The sequence below is a fragment of the Hemibagrus wyckioides genome, linkage group LG15 (assembly GCF_019097595.1).
Source record: "Hemibagrus wyckioides isolate EC202008001 linkage group LG15, SWU_Hwy_1.0, whole genome shotgun sequence".
Classification (NCBI taxonomy): domain Eukaryota; kingdom Metazoa; phylum Chordata; class Actinopteri; order Siluriformes; family Bagridae; genus Hemibagrus; species Hemibagrus wyckioides.
The window spans coordinates 1,760,885-1,776,760 of record NC_080724.1 but is presented as its reverse complement, the minus strand read 5'-3'; the positions used below and the strand labels follow the sequence as shown (position 1 = coordinate 1,776,760).

Sequence of the window (15,876 nt, the reverse complement as noted above, 5' to 3'; positions counted from 1 at the left end):
TGCCGTGAAGGGCTTCAAAAGCTAGGGGTAGAAAGGGAACAGTTTTTAAAGCAAAATAATAATAATAATTCAGATCTAATCTCCAGACACTAATCTACAGGAATGCACAGGCAAGGACACTTCACACTAACATGTGGCTGACGCTTATGTGCTTTACATTTACCTTAGCCATGACTACTGATGAAGCTACATTTCCCAAACTGTAACTGGAGAAGGTGCTAGGATTTAACCGCATCAAGACTTGCATCGGAGGCTATGCTTCATTAACAGGGGGAAAACAAACTAACAATTGTTAGCCCAAAAAATAAGAAAACGGACAACACGCACCTCAGCCACGTTTCACCAAAAAAAAGATGTAAATACGTTGTTTCCTTCATTTTAATATTTGTCAGTGGACCCATAATATCTGTTACGATCTCAATGACTCGATAGTAAGATCTCTTGATTTCCACGAACGAGCGGTAATTCGGGTCGGCGAATAGAAAGATAGGATGCACTTTGGTTTTTTTAGTAGCAGAGAGAACTCTGTTTTGTGCAAGGATGCAAAGGTTAATGTTGAACTGATCAGCTTTTGAATGATCTTCACTGATTAATTGAAGCTGTGTTCGACAGAGTTGAGGTTTAGTCTGACGGCTAAAAAATTTTAACCCAATGGTGAAGCGGTCGGAAAAACAATAGCTGTACGGTAAAGATACCTAACATCGTTACGGCTTCAAATATCTATCTGTGCTAAGTGCATTTAATACTAATTGTAGCAATGGTCAAAGGAGTAATAATGTCTTTTTTTTTTATAACAACAACAAAAATAAAACAGAAAAAAAGGAAAAATAATAACACAATTTTCACAATTTCAAACCAAAGATGGTTAGGTTAGTTTTTCTCTCTCTCTCTTTTTTTTTATTTTTGTATTCAAATGCTGAAAATATCCGTTTCCAACCTACGATTACATACAGACTGATTATAAGCGTAATTATTATTGTCGTTAATATTATCGTTACTGTTAGTATGATGGGGTAAAGGAGACAACACTGCAGCAGGAGCAAGAAAGTCCACAACCAAGACGTGATAAAAGACGTGAAGAGAGTTGAAAACAGGATGAAAACGAGGAGGAAGAACAAACGATAGTGACGGCCATTTTTTTTTTTTTTGTTCGTTTTTTTGTTTTTACCACAGGGAAGAAAATCGGGTTATTGTTGTAGAACTACAGAAAAGCAAGCACGTGAACTGTGTGTGTGTGTGTGTGTGTGTGTATTAGTAACGCTATATTCAACACCGAGACAGGGATTTGTCAAATCAGCAAACAAATAGTGCAGTACAGGAACTATCGCCATACGAATAAATCTGCGCATGGTCTATATTACCACTGATCGAATAGGACTGATTAGGATTGGGGGGGGGGGGGTTAAAGGTGTATGATAAGGTTTGGGTGAACCTCAAAAATCATAACATAGATCCCTTAAAATACCTTAATACTGTAAATGATCATACATCTGCAATCTACGCTGGGTAAAAGTCAACTCTCAACAAAAATGTCTGATTAAAATGGCAAATAAGAAAGAGGTTAGAAGAGTGGGGAAAAAATAAAGAATACATAAAAAGCCAGATAAGAAAAGCTCTGCAGAGGGTAAGTTGGGAACCACACAATCTGAAATCACTAATTAAGCATTACAAGTAATCAACTATATCAAATACAAAAAGAAATCCTAAATAATGTTACATTTTCTCTTGTACTAACTGGTGTCTCTCTAAAAGAAAACATCTACATATGCACATGTGTGTGTGTGTGTGTGTGTGTGTGTTTGAGAGTGTGTGCACACATGTTTATGTCCATTTCTGGGTGTGTCTGAATGATGGGTTTGAGACTAAGATTAAGCTAACTGGAGCTCTAGGAGAAGAATCTGTGCCTGCTTATTGAACTTTTGTATCTACCTTAAAATGGAAACTGAACAATGATTTACAGTAAGTCTGAAGTCGATTGCTTGTTTACAGGAATAAACAAGCGCATTTCTATTTTATATATATATATATATATATATATATATATATATATATATATATATATATATATATATATATATATATATATATATATATATATATATGTGTGTGTGTGTGTGTGTGTGTGTGTGTATGGTGTACTTAATTCATGATGGAAGATCCTTCCATTACGAGCACTGCTGAAATTTCATCACGCGCAACGACCAAAGTCTGAGCTTCAGAACAATCGCCTGCGCCCGCGTGCGTGTGTGTAGTATCGTACGGGTTCGCGTACAGTATTTGCAATGCTAAGGTCTCGATTAATACCGATCTATCATAGTTCATACGTGTCTAAGACGGTCGCATCATGTCCTTAGCGGACATGAACCTGGACACGGTGTGTGTAAAAAGGTTACTGCTGACTATTTGTGTATATCTGTGCGGTATACGTATATAAACTTAAACAAGTCAAACTAAATGGAGGGGATTTCCGCAAAACCTTTAGAACATACAAGCATAAATATGTCTGTCATCCGGCGTTATTTAGAGCTTTTGATATACTATTTGTGGCACACGATAAACTATCATCTATCCATATCGTAACAAAATAAGGTGCATCTTATTAACATGCCTGCACAGACACCAATGAAATTCTGTATTAGAGATTTCTAATTAAAATTATTTGTCAAAAGTCTAGTGTATTTGTTCTTTCATACAAATCGAAGCTCGCTCCCGACATCTCCGTAATTCGTAGTAAAAAAAAAAAAAAGAAAAAAAAAAAAAAGTTCCCGAAGGAGCACTCCCTTCATGTGAAGGTGTAAAGTCGAGTTTCCAAGCCGCAAGATTTTCGTGTCGAACAGACTACTTTAGACCCATCTACCCCCCCACCCCCACCCCGATAAAATGCTCTCTGAAAAGTGCACAAGGTTCATGGTCAATCGTAGAAACGACACGTACGGGTTTAACGTCACAGAAACAGAACACCATGTGTTAACGTAATGGAACGGTGTGGGATTTTCCACCCAATTGTCTTGCAAATTTGGGAGTTTGACTTCTTTATGTCCAGTTTCTTGGTCTTACGTAGACTAAGGACTGCAGTTCTATAATTGTACATAAATAATGTAAGTGCTTTAAGTTGGGTTTACAATCCATTCCAGGGGGCGTTTCCTTTACGGTTTAGTGCTGGGGTTTGCATATCAATAGCTATATCTCGGGGCATAAGGTGCTTTAAAAAAAAAAAAAAATTAAAATAAAAATTGATGACCCTATTTAGCAGCTCTGTCGATGAGGATCACAAGTGTTGACTGAATAGGTGATGTTGGAAACATTAAAAAAATAATTCAGTATTGCTGTATGAAAAAGCTACTGAAAGAAGAGACAGCAAAGCAATACCATCCCTGACTGGCAAAATCAGCAGCCTCACATCTAATGTACTTTGTTTTATTTTTACATCATACCTCTCAGCAGAATCTGGATGACTGAAAACGAATAAACAACTGAGAGTTCGTCATCATCATCGTGACACGAAGCCATTTTTCTGCAACAAAAAAATCAGGATTTTTTGGACCCTTATTGTATGCTGCAAAACAAACTTAATTTTCAAAGTGTACTGTTATAAAAACACAAAATATGACAATCCCCTTAAAGGGATTCAAACAAACCGTGCTATTGCCTAATAATGAGTAGAAACTGATGCTATTCTCACAATCGAGCAGCTTTAAATTCACTGGAAGCCGTATCACTATTTGTCGGGACAGTCCCTTGGACGCTAACCTACGACGGCACTGGAGTCTCTCACTGTATGCAGGGACAATTTATTAACTCTAAACAGGGTCCTAATTCGATATTTGCCTTGCCTGCATAATACAGCGATACAACTAGCAAAAGGGCTTCTGCTTAAGTACTATGAATTCATTTATAAGAATATCATTAAAAATAAAAAAGAAACGTGCAGGTTTTGACATCTACTGCGATCAAATTACCAAAAACTACAACAATGTTTGCTGATAAATCACCAAATATGTGGAGAAAGGGAAAAAAGAAAACAAAGAGGAAGGGATGTATATCTACACCTATGCATTTTAGATGCATATAAGAAATGTGAAAATGTCAACGCAATAGTTCTTTGCTACTTAACAGATAGTAAATACAAAGCTCATGCCAACAATTAAATGTTTTGTATATAGATGGAGGGGGAAAGCCATGGTGCACTAAATCTGCATGATGGCTCATGGTTCAGCTGACAAGGTCTTCTCTGGAAATAAGTCAAAAATTAAAAACAAAAACGCTTTGGGTCTAATTAAGCTAAGTATGCTGCTCTTACAATGTACTGGCTATAAGTGTAGATTTAATTAGAATATATTTGGGTGAAAGGGGCCAAATGTCGCCATACTTGGACAATAGTACAAATATAACCAACAATCTAAATTGTTTAAAAAAAAAAAAAAAAGTTAGAAAGGTGAAAAGACTGAGAGCTCGTCACAATGCTACAACCCTGATGGGGCAGTGGAAAGGCTGAGGTCCAGAATCCAAAAGATTCAGTGCAATGTGCAATCAAGTGGTTGTGATTTTTTAACTTTGCTCAGTTTCAAATCAGAACCTACTGTTATAAGGTGACATAGACCACACCCCTTCTCACACTGTCCATCTCTAGTTTCCAGCATCTGTAACATCATAAATTATTTTTTATGACAACACGAAGTGGCTACTGTGCCTAATTATGTTTTACAAGGAAAAAAAGGCAGTCGAACTTGGAACATTCCCTCTCCACTCAATCGTTCTCGTTAAACTATGGGATGTAATTACTCCTCTTTTTGTAGTGCACCATCTGACGAGCAGTCGTCAAGGCAACATGGGGCCTCTACCTCCACCCCATCTCCTGATTGGTTGTCTTTGCTGGCTAAGGCACACTGGATTGGCTGGGCCAGTGGTGGCAGGTCAACAGGTTGGCCAGTGGTGCTTCCTGAAGAGCTGCCGTTCAGTTGCTGGGATACGACGCCGGCTCTCTCAGTAGGCCGTCCCACTGTTTTGGGCTCCTCTGCCAGCTTTGGGGGGCTGGATGAGGGAGGTGAGGAGGAAAGATTCTAGAGGAGAAAGTAAATTGCAGCAAATGAAATGATGAAGACTAGGAAGCTCAAAAGAAACTTTTTTTGGAAATCTCCCACTCTCACTGTTCTCTTTACATTGTTTGTAGCTATAACTAAAGATCACTTCATTTGTATGTGGAATCAGAGAAAACGGGCTCTTGGATTCTAGCATGTTTGCAAAAATGATCTCATATGAACTGAGGTTGTTTGAGAAGAACACATACAAACGACAAATCAGGTGTGTAATTCGTGTTACCTGTGTTCGATTTGTGGTAATTTTCTTTCCTCCCCTTCCTTTTGGTATCACTTCTTTACCCCTTCTACAACAGAAAGAAGACAAAGTTTCAAGTCCTCATTTCACTGCATTTTATTACTTTAACCTTCTTGACTAGTGTTGGAATTGCCACATGGAGTCCTTCCTGAGTTGACTTACCCCTTGCCTCCTCCCACTGATACCACTTGTACGTTAAACCCTCCTCTGCCACGCACCGGTTTGTTTCCAGCCCACTGGCCAACAACCATGCCAGCAATCTCTAGCTTCCCCCCTTGAGGAGGTATAGACTGGATACCTGTGTTGAGAGTCAAAGTTTCACAATATAAATCATGAGCTTGTAAACAAAACACACAATATTAAATCTATAATTCATGCTACGGCAGTTTAAAACAAATGACCATCATATTACAGAGACCAACTCAAAATCTATAGCCCTTCATTTTAGCATAATTCATTTAGTGGCTATTTTTACACTGGGAAAAAACAGCAGTGAGAAGGTACCAGCGTAGGAAGCCCATCACCGCTAAACCTTTCTTTTTAATTCCACTTCACAATGGACATGAAAGAATGATTTTAACATAGAAATAAATTAAACAAGGACTCCAAATACAATCCAGCCATTTTAAAGTGGGCATTGGCCAACATTTTAACACCACCTTGAAAGAAATAATCCAGTATTTTCTAATCTGAGCTCCAAATACTGCATCTATGATGTACACTATAGTGCCAAAGGTTTTGGGACACCACTCCAGATCATTGAGTTCAGGTGTTGCTTTTCAGGGGTTGGGCTCGGCCCCTTAGTTCCAGTGAAAGGAACTCTTAATGCTTCAGCTTCATACCAAGACATTTTGGACAATTTCATGCTCTTTGTGGGAACAGTTTGGGGATGACCCCTTCCTGTTCCAACATGACTGCACACCAGTGACCAAAGCAAGGTCAAGGAGGAACTTGACTGTCCTGCACAGAGTCCTGACCTCAACCCCACAGAACACCTTTGGGATGAATTAGAGCGGAGACTGCGAGCCAGACCTTCTCGTCCAACATCAGTGTCTGACCTCACAAATGTGCTTCTAGAGGAACAGTCAAAAATTCCCATAAACACACTCCTAAACCTTGTGGAAAGCCTTCCCAGAAGAGTTGAAGCTGTTATAGCTGCAAAGGGCGGGACAACTCCATATTACATTCATGTGCACGTAAAGGCAGACGTCCCAAAACCTCTGGCAATATAGTGTATGTCCAATTACAATAAAGAAGAAAAACTATTTACCTGAAAAAACATAATTAATGCATTAGATTATTTTTAAGAGTAAAGAATTTGCTGTTAAGTTTTAAGAACATCCATCATAGCTTAATGTAAACAAGAAAGCCTTACTATGAATGGATACAACTTAAGAACTGCCAACTAACCACCTATGTTCAAACAGCTCACTCAACTACCAAAAGTACTGGGACTGATTGGACTTTACTCAAAACAGCTGTGGTCAGACCTGGGAAAGCTCTTGGTCGGTGCTGGTGGTGCGGAGGAGGCATAGAACCCAAGGGTCGAGGCGGATACAGTGGGTGCATAGGGTAGAAAGGTGGCACCATGGCAGGGGGAAGGAAAGCTGGGGGTGGCAAAGGTGGGGGTGGTGGTGGAGGCCGAGAGAGGTTGATGCCTTCCAAAATAGCCTGCCTCATCTTCTCGACTCGGGACACCAGCTCCTCCTGTCACAGCAAAGGGTGCAGGAGACAGCTTCATGTCTTAACCATTCAAAAGTTTACAAAAGCATCAACAGAAGCCAACAATTATTATGGAGTAGAAGGTGTAAGGGAAAGTGATAGGATCTGTACCTGGCCTTCACACATGTCCAGCAGAGCAGCCCTGTCTCTGGTAGCCTTTGCAAGTTTGCTCTGAAACAGCTTGCCATCGAAGAAGCCCCAGGGGCAGCAGTGATCCCAAGGGAGAGGCTGGCCACACACATCGTTCACAAATAGAGCAGTGTCCACGCCGCTCATAAAGAGAGAGGCCAGCTGCACACCACGGTTATCCACTTTCTCCACCTAATGTCAGACACACATTACTGCCATATTTATCCCAGCAAGCAAGCAATTATCACATTCACCAAGCTTGCATTTCTGGACACCAACCTTGAGTTCCTGCAGTTGATCAGGCTCATAGAGCTGGTTGGACACCGCTTGAGCCAAAAAGGCATCAAGCTCATGGCGTTGGAGTATGCGGCCACCTGGCCACTGCATCATATACCTGAAAGCAAGGACACCGATTTGCCATCATTTCTAATGACTAAAACAGCATACTCTACAGCATACACTATGATTGCAACATGCCTTGCAATGTTTGAGCAAACAGATTATTTTTAATTTAATTGAAGCTATAATTTATGACGATACACAGAGAAAGCCTGGATATGTTACAGAGCTCACAGAATGCTGTCTCTGTAACCGATCACAATGCACAACCAAGATGATTCTAAACACTAAGGGTTGCTGGGTTTTCCTGAGTAATAAAGTATTAGCAGTCGAAAAGTCCAGTTTCACTACCTGAGTACGCAGCACATGAGCAGCAGGTGTGATGGCACGCAGGACGGGTTAAGTAGGGCAGGGCAGTCTGATCTCATGCAAGCCAAGAAGGCTCGTGTGCGTCGACTGCGGTCCTCGGAGGCACGGCCGAGCCACAGACGCCTCAGATTAGGACAGGTCCACTCACGGAAACACATAGCTGGAACCAGCTCGGGGGTCAAGGCCGACTTGGCCTTACTGGCACACCACTCCTTAACTATCACTGGGGGCACTGTGGAGTCACGCAAAGCAACACTGACAAAGCAACCCAAGATCTGTGCAGGTCATATTGTTCAGATGAGATATGTGATCAGCTGAGGTTAAGAAAACTTCATATATGTTTTAGGGGGTGACAATTCACTAGTGCTATACTACATTATGATGTCTGGATTCTCACCAGAATATAATCTTTAAGCTTTAATATCTCTGGATTCATTAAAATAAAGTCGAGTCCTGAATTAATTCTCAACTCAGCAAGGATCCAGTCACATCCAGGCAATGTCAACCCCACTGACCCCCCACTACACTCCTTTTTTGCACTGTACTATATTTAACGTATAACAGCATCACCACACTCATTATAAGCTTCACTCTGTCCCACACTCACCCTCTAGTGGCGTGCGCTTGCGCATGGCCATCCTTTCCAGTCTCCGCTGGGTCTCAGCCAGGCTAAACAGCACGCCATAGGCATACTGCCGTGCTGAGCGGAACAGCAAAGAGGCAGGAGGCAGGTCAGGGTTGCACTCATCCTCTATACACACTGGCATCTTCATCTCCCCCTGAGATACACAGTGAGCAATCACATTTTTTTTAAAAAATGAACAGAAGTGCTAATAAAAGGCTAAAAGTGAACAATGGAAAAATATTTACATCCCTGACCATGGTGTCGTTAAAGCATGATATGCAGAATACGCACTTACCTCTCTTTTCATAACGATCTTACAGGTAATCACTGAGGTCTCTTTAGATCGACTCACATTTGTGAATAACTTTATAACGTATTAAACAACTTCTGACAAACCCATACAATATGAAAAACGTTTTTTAACAAGACGGTTGAATTTTCTAACTTTAGTTGTAGAATACACCAAACAACCCAGTAGAGTTTAAACAAAGTTCAAACCTCTGGTCAGACTTCCACTTTTGCTAGCCTCAGGTCTGTTTAAGAAAATAATAATAAAAATAATTCTCACTGGGATACTCTTAGCACAACAACGGCATCCTGGCACAGATGGACAATAAAATCCAGAATGTGAACTTTATTTCCCCTGACCCATTAATTTTTAAAACATGTTAGTTGAGGACGAAATCTGCCAGAAAATTTTGAAGAACTTTTGGACAGTGGATTGGAAAATTAGCCTAACCATTCCCAGGTTTTACAGGAGACATGGGACCAACTTCAGACCTCAACATGTGGAGTGATTGATACACAAAAACAATAAAACCGATTAAATAAAAGGTTAAAATATACAAGTTAAACCAGACCCCAAATTAGACTACCTAAACAATCAGTTTTGATCCTTATGATCACATCCTGACCCTTCTGTTACATTAAAGGAGTACGACAGTAATTGTTATGTTGAAAACCTTTACCACTGAAACTGACAAAAAGCACGTAAACTGTGGTTCATTATGACACTTTATAAATAGAAGAAATTAATATTGTGTGTATATCCACTTAGATTAGATATTTGTTAAGCATTGGAGCCCTTAGTAACTACGAGGTTCACAAAACTGATAACTTAATTGTTCTAAAAACGAAGGCCCTTTATCATTTCATTAGCAGTGCATGCTGTTGTGAAACAATTAAATAAAAAACAAGCACCTGTGTGTGTGTGTGTGTAAAAGGTTTCTTGACAAGTAGAGCAACTGCCTCACTCATCCTATGTAAATAATCCTTTTAAAAATACATGAATCACTCTTAAACCATTTGCTAAACACTCTCCACCCTGAGAAAGAATCAGTGAGTGAAATGACAGTATAACTGAACACTTACATTTTTATTTATATTAACCACAGAGAAGAAGAAAGCTGCAGTACCTTGGTGAGGATGTGGTATATCTGTGGGTACATGAGACCTCTTCTGTGTCTGTGCTCAGCCACTCGTAGCACCTCAGCGCTGACCTGTGGAAGGGGTGGGGTCGTAATGTCCATGTGACTCCGGGTTGCCATGGACAGCAGTGACGGAATAGATGGCCCACTCCCGTTGCCTTGGGGACCCTCCCCGGAGGCGCCACCCCCACGGCCACTGGGCTCTTCCCATCTAGAGGACTTATCAGCCAAATGACTGAAAAGCAAGAAAGGACATGGTTGAAGACACATACAAAATATTATTTGCTTCAATCGATGCATATCAAGGTAGTACATCTAACATGACATGCAAATCAGTGTAAATGTATGCTTTTATTGGCATGTAAACAATACAAAATAAAACTCCCTTATGCAACCTTTCTTTGTGTAATGGGGGTAATATGGAGGGACAGACGGATAAATGTGGACCGTTACTGCTGTGTTCAAACACCTCTGAATCTTTCTGATTTTTACGCATGGCTTCTGTATGGCTGTGATAGAAACGATAGATCTTGGTGTACCTGGGACATGTGATGTGATAAGATAACCAAATGAGTTCAGCTTGTGGTATTTGAAAGGCACACAGAAATCTCAGCATGGAGTCTGGTACTGCACAGCTCGAAAACATGAAATAATACACAGCTGCTGCTACCCATATTAGTAAAAAGCATAATTTTTCTATTAGAAGTTTGTCACTAAATTCTGCTAGCTTGTAAAATATATAAAACTCACTTAGTGCTGGTGTCATTTTGCTCCTCCCCATCTGAAGACGACGACGGTGATGGGGAAGGGCCCGAAGGAGCAGCTGTGTGGTGATTGGGCATTCGGTTCCCAACTTGACTGGAATCATAAGGAGCGGACCAATCACCAAAACCTATTTTCCCAACAAGAGAATCATTGCATTCCTGCAGTGGTGGAGGTGGGTTCTGGAACAGAAGGGCAGAGGTTGGGCCGGGGCCGTAGGGCCCACCGGGATAAGGCACCTTAACACCTGACACCTGGGGTGGACCAACCTGTGAAATAAGGTGAAAAGAAATTAAACCACCAACACAAAGATGATACCCAGGATGGGGGAAAAAAACGAGAGATTACAAATTTTATACAAAAACTTACCTGGGCTTTCCCAGGCTGTACTGCACCCATGTGGCCTGGAGGACCACCAAACTGACAAGGCCCAAAACCTGGCACTGTGAATAAATCCAAGAAGAGAGGATCTAATTATAAAAGTGAAAAACAGTAAGAAAGTAAGCTCTCAGCTTAAGGCAAGAGATCAGAGAGCAATTACTCAACAGGTACTCAGCAGAGTTGCAGAACATGTAATAGACATCAAATAAAATACATATCCATGTGGACAGTACTTACAGAGGTAAGGAGAAGGTCCCATGGTAAGAGGTCTGGGTTTACTGGCCGCTGAAAAGTATTCCACTGCCTTCTTAAATCTTTCGATTTTATCTTCGGTCCGAGACTGCGCAAAAAATAAAATATGTTGATCAAATTTACTTTAATTCTATAATGTGACCCATTTCCTCATATTTCTCAAAAGACTTTGTCTTTAATTAATTAGTTATAATTAGCAACAGCATACTAGAAGAATCAAAGACCATAATTAAGATGTACCTGAGACTGTTTGAATACATCTCTGGCCACAGCATCCAGGTTCCCAAGGTCCTGAATAGATGCAACGTACTCTGACACAGCCTTAATCACAACCTCACAGGGAGGGAGAACTAACTGGTGAGCCCTTACCTAAAAAGGAGCAGAGAAACAATAGGAACTGATGCAGCGGCTAATTTTCCTACATCTACCCAGTTATCAATGACAATAGCAGTAACAAAAACAGGGGGTAACGGCACCTTGAGGGAGGCAAGAGGGTGCTCTGGACCCAAGAGACTCCAATGAAAGGCAGCCAGATCTTCATCTGGCAGAATGTGGTTACCTGAGGAAATAAGAATTCTTCAGATTAGACCAGATCATTCAGAACAAGCTGATATGTACCAGAAGTTAACATATGGCCAAACTGTGGTCTTGCTAACTGTGCTGAGAGTTACTTACCAAGCAGGGCAGCAAAGATGGGCAGGTGCTGGGTTTTGAGACCCAGCTGGCGGGCAGCCTCAGACAGCAGGTACTGGTGAGTGGTCAGATTCTTGCCATTCCAGGAGAGCTTGAGCGCATGAGAGCTGAAATAGGCCGGGACATTGCATAGAGCGAACTCTGAGTCCTGTGCAATCAGGCCCTGAAATCCAAAGTCTCTGTACAGAGATAGCACCTCCTGGTGGTGGTCCTCTAGGGTCTGAACCACCTGCAGAAAGAAAGGGAAACGGACTTCAGCCCAGGAATTTCCCTACCTTCTTTGTGCTGTATTATACTCCTGCCCGATTTAACAGTAAGCACACATGCTGGACTCGACGCAAGTGTGTGAATATAAAACAAAACAAAGATAGCTAAATGTTACTGTTTCTCTTAAGCAGTAAGTAAAACCAGCAATCTAAGGATTTATACCACAGCTTGGTTGAATGCTCGAATCTGATTGGTCAGAAGGTGTGTTATTTTCATACCACAGCACGGCTCAGGCAGTAACTACGACTGTAACATGAACGATATGTCAATATTAATTCATTACTTCTAATACATTACTGCTTCTATAAGAGCTCGTACACAGGGACTTGTATAGCAGGCCACATAAGACTAATAAATAGATTTTAAATTATATATTGCTTAACAATGAGAAGCAGTGGTAGCTCAGTGGTTAAGGTGTTGGATTACTGAACGAAAGGTTGTGAGTTTGAAGCCCAGTTCCACAAAGCTACCTCTGTTTGACCCTCAATCGCTCAGTTGCATTAAAAAATTAGATAAAATGTAAGTCGGACAAGACTTAAGGGCATCTGCCAAATGCCAGAAATGCAACAAATAAAACGCTTCATCGCTTTCAGGAGACAATTATGGAAGGAGTATTAGTTATAAGTACTTTGTAACCATCAGGGTGCTTGGCAGAGATCATAAGCATTGGAAAATCTAAACAAAAGAGATTTCAGTAAAAAAAGACAAGCTGATTTTACCCCAAGTGAGAGAGAGAGAGAGATAGAGAGATAGAAGCTGGTCAGGGAATTACTTTATAGTGACTAAGTAATAACAGGAACTAATTTGTTCCACATCGTTAAATCTTACTAAACTGTTAAAATGCGAGTTTCATACATTAAGTTAAACATTTTAGCCACTGGCAAATCACTCTGGTTTATGAAAAATAGCACATTATATTTTAGCTGGAAGCTGCTCACAGGTCTGGACATCTCAGCTGACACGTCTCTAAGGATGTGTAATGGACATTTATAATGGAGCCTATATCTCCATGCTACAAATGGAAGACACTAGATTTCTGACCAGGTATTTATTGGGTCACGGTTCCCTCAATAGAAACTAAAACCATTTTTATTTACTCTCGAGATCTTACATGATCAACGAATTGCATGCTCAGCAGACACAAGATTGTGGGTCAGCAACTAGATTTGACATGAGGCTACATTCTCACTGTCTGAGCCAGACCACAGCTGCTGCAAAATTAGTCCCGAGACCAAAACAATATTAGACCTGAGGTTTTTGAGCCTGGCCTAGGTTATAACATTCTTGTACCACCTAGTAGTTTTACATACTACTTGGGACAGAGATGATACTCATGCTTAAACCATTTCCCTACTTGTTCTTTCTTGCAAAATCATATTTGTGACCAAGAGAAAACAGCAAGCATTTGGCTGGTGTCTGAGCGGTCCGAGTCTAGGTGTCTGAGTCTAAGCATCTCTGCTTGGAATACATGAAATAGACAGGCTAGTATATTCGTTTTTGCTGGGCATGTTTAACTGTGAGCTGACTGCAAAGCTGGATGAGATACGTGAGGTCTCGTGCTACTGTACTGAGCTCCATTTTGTCAGCGTTTCCGCCTACAGCGTGATGCTGATTGCGAAAAGACGGCCCAGGTATATAATCTGCTTGTCCTCTGAGCCCAGGCTAGCGATCTGTCCACCCCTGAAAATAATACATTAGTATGGCACTCGACACAGCTTGCAGTTTTCTGATTCAGAAAAAAGCCTGCAAGTTCTAGTGTACTCGTCTTTCACCACATTAAGCTAGGTGATTTATTTTGCTTGGCTGAAGAATCTGTGGTCTATACTCCATCCAGAATAACGATCGGTTGTCTGTTAGAGAACAGTCTCATCAAGTTTATACCCTTTTCCAAAACACTATGTGAAATAACACCAGCATTTGAATGACTCAAACAGTGGACCAGTTTTCGATTAAAATGGCAATTCAAATAAAGTTTTTGGATGACAAAAAAAATGTAAATATGCGTTCAACGAATTTCAAGGGAACTAAACCACTGAGATGAGGAATGAATCTGGCAAATTGTTCGGTGTCTAAAGGAAAGTTTGGGCAGTGTGTTAACATCTGTCCAAGTGATGTCGTTTGATTGATATCTGGCTTCCAAATATCATGCCATAACAACCTCACAGGCTGTTGCCTGAAAGCAATAATAATTAATGAGAATGAATAGTTCCTAAATATGTATGTAAAAAAAAGCGAGATTTCTGATGAACACTTATGATGAACAGTGGAATCACACACCCAGAGCAAAACTTTAAACACTTGTCTAAGAGGAAAATAGTTTACATTATTTATTGACTTATGCCTTTTATGGGTCTATATGGTATTAAGTAAAGAAACAGGTGTTATTAAAAAACTATGGCTCTATAACAGGATGGTGTGATGCCATCAGCAACCCAAAATTAAACACATGCATATAGCAGGACATCCCTACACCACGGTGAAATATAAATAAATCAAATGTTTACATGTATTACTGAATGACCTTTTAACTACTGAGTTTATTTAACCGTGTAATTCCTTCATCACCTGTAAATGATTTCCTGTCATCACTTGTGCTATAGCAACTATAAACAGTCATGCCTTTCACAAGTCACTGCCTTGCTGTATCAGAGAATTTACTGACCTTTACAAAGTGCTGACACCTGAGACTCCTTCCATAAATGTTAGTTAAATGTCTCCTAACAGAAAAGCTATATTATTAGGATTGGATTATGTGGAAACAGTAATAATAAAGCGAGTATAATGTGACTTAAAGCCTGTTGTTTGCCTCGCAGCACGAGCTCCTGTCTGAGCTGAATCGACACCTGCTGACCAATCAGATCGGAGAGCTGAACAGCGCTGTTGAATAAGGTGCATTGACCTGTGAAACTTTAAATCTGGTGGAATAATCTGATTCTGTAACTCACGGTTGTCGGCATGTCTCACAGCCGGTTATGAGGCGCACTCACCCGCACGCGGAAGCGGAACATGGCGAGGCGGACGCAGTGGCTGAGGCAGGCGGGCGGCAGGAACCAGGCGCGTGGGGGCGGTGTGCCTTTGCTGCCCACGTGGTTGACGATGAGCTGCGCCGTCTGTCTGTGGGCCTGTGCTCGGCGCGCCCACTCGGGCCAGCGCTCTTTGCCCAGCGTGCCATTGAATGCGACTACGAGCTCGAGGCCGCCCTGGTACAGGCAGGCCTGCGACAGCGCCGCCAAGTAGCCGAGCATGGCGTTCCACTCGCCGCCGCACACCCAGTCGGTCTGGTATCCGCCGTAGAGGCGCTGCAGGCCCGAGTCTGCGTCCACGAGGATGCGCGCCGGCGGCGGAGGAGGAGCGGGCAGCGCGTTTGGGTGATGAGGATGATGGTGGGGATGGGGATGATGGTGGTGGTGGTGTGGAGGATTTCGGTTCGCAGTACGGCCCAGTTTGAGGAGATCTACCGGAACCGAGGCACCCGGGCACCGCTTTTCCAAATACTCCTGAAAGCCCTGCACTCCCATATTTTTTGTGTACTTCGGTCCTGTTTACGTCTCAAGACTCTCTGTGTGCGCGCGCGCG

General features: G+C 41.5%; 1 protein-coding gene across 3 annotated transcripts; it reads right to left on the bottom strand.

The window, feature by feature from the left end:
• Positions 1 to 2,023: 2,023 nt before the first annotated feature.
• On the bottom strand, positions 2,024 to 15,818 carry fam120c (family with sequence similarity 120 member C). Of its 3 annotated transcripts, none has more exons than XM_058409278.1 (16): positions 15,288 to 15,818; positions 12,016 to 12,262; positions 11,817 to 11,899; positions 11,581 to 11,709; positions 11,326 to 11,428; positions 11,077 to 11,177; positions 10,696 to 10,976; positions 9,934 to 10,180; positions 8,501 to 8,672; positions 7,876 to 8,125; positions 7,465 to 7,579; positions 7,168 to 7,377; positions 6,825 to 7,041; positions 5,497 to 5,632; positions 5,320 to 5,383; positions 2,024 to 5,060 (listed from the first exon to the last, which is right to left on the bottom strand). In XM_058409278.1, exons 1-16 carry the CDS (start codon positions 15,816 to 15,818, stop codon positions 4,779 to 4,781), a joined length of 3,168 nt encoding a protein of 1,055 aa, XP_058265261.1. In that variant the 3' UTR covers positions 2,024 to 4,778. The 3 variants fall into 3 exon arrangements, with proteins under 3 accessions (XP_058265261.1, XP_058265262.1, XP_058265263.1); XM_058409279.1 differs by having other exon boundaries at positions 11,077 to 11,150; XM_058409280.1 differs by having other exon boundaries at positions 15,246 to 15,379.
• Positions 15,819 to 15,876: the final 58 nt, after the last annotated feature.

What these genes read in the sequence shown, in the direction of transcription:
- fam120c (XM_058409278.1), bottom strand. Translation starts at nt 15,818, where the DNA reads ATGGGAGTGCAGGGCTTTCAGGAGTATTTGGAAAAGCGGTGCCCGGGT. An exon ending in ATGTATTCAAACAGTCTCAG is followed by an intron (nt 11,429 to 11,580) that starts GTACATCTTAAT and finishes TTTTTTGCGCAG; the next exon opens with TCTCGGACCGAAGATAAAAT. An exon ending in TACAGCCTGGGAAAGCCCAG is followed by an intron (nt 10,977 to 11,076) that starts GTAAGTTTTTGT and finishes CTTATTTCACAG; the next exon opens with GTTGGTCCACCCCAGGTGTC.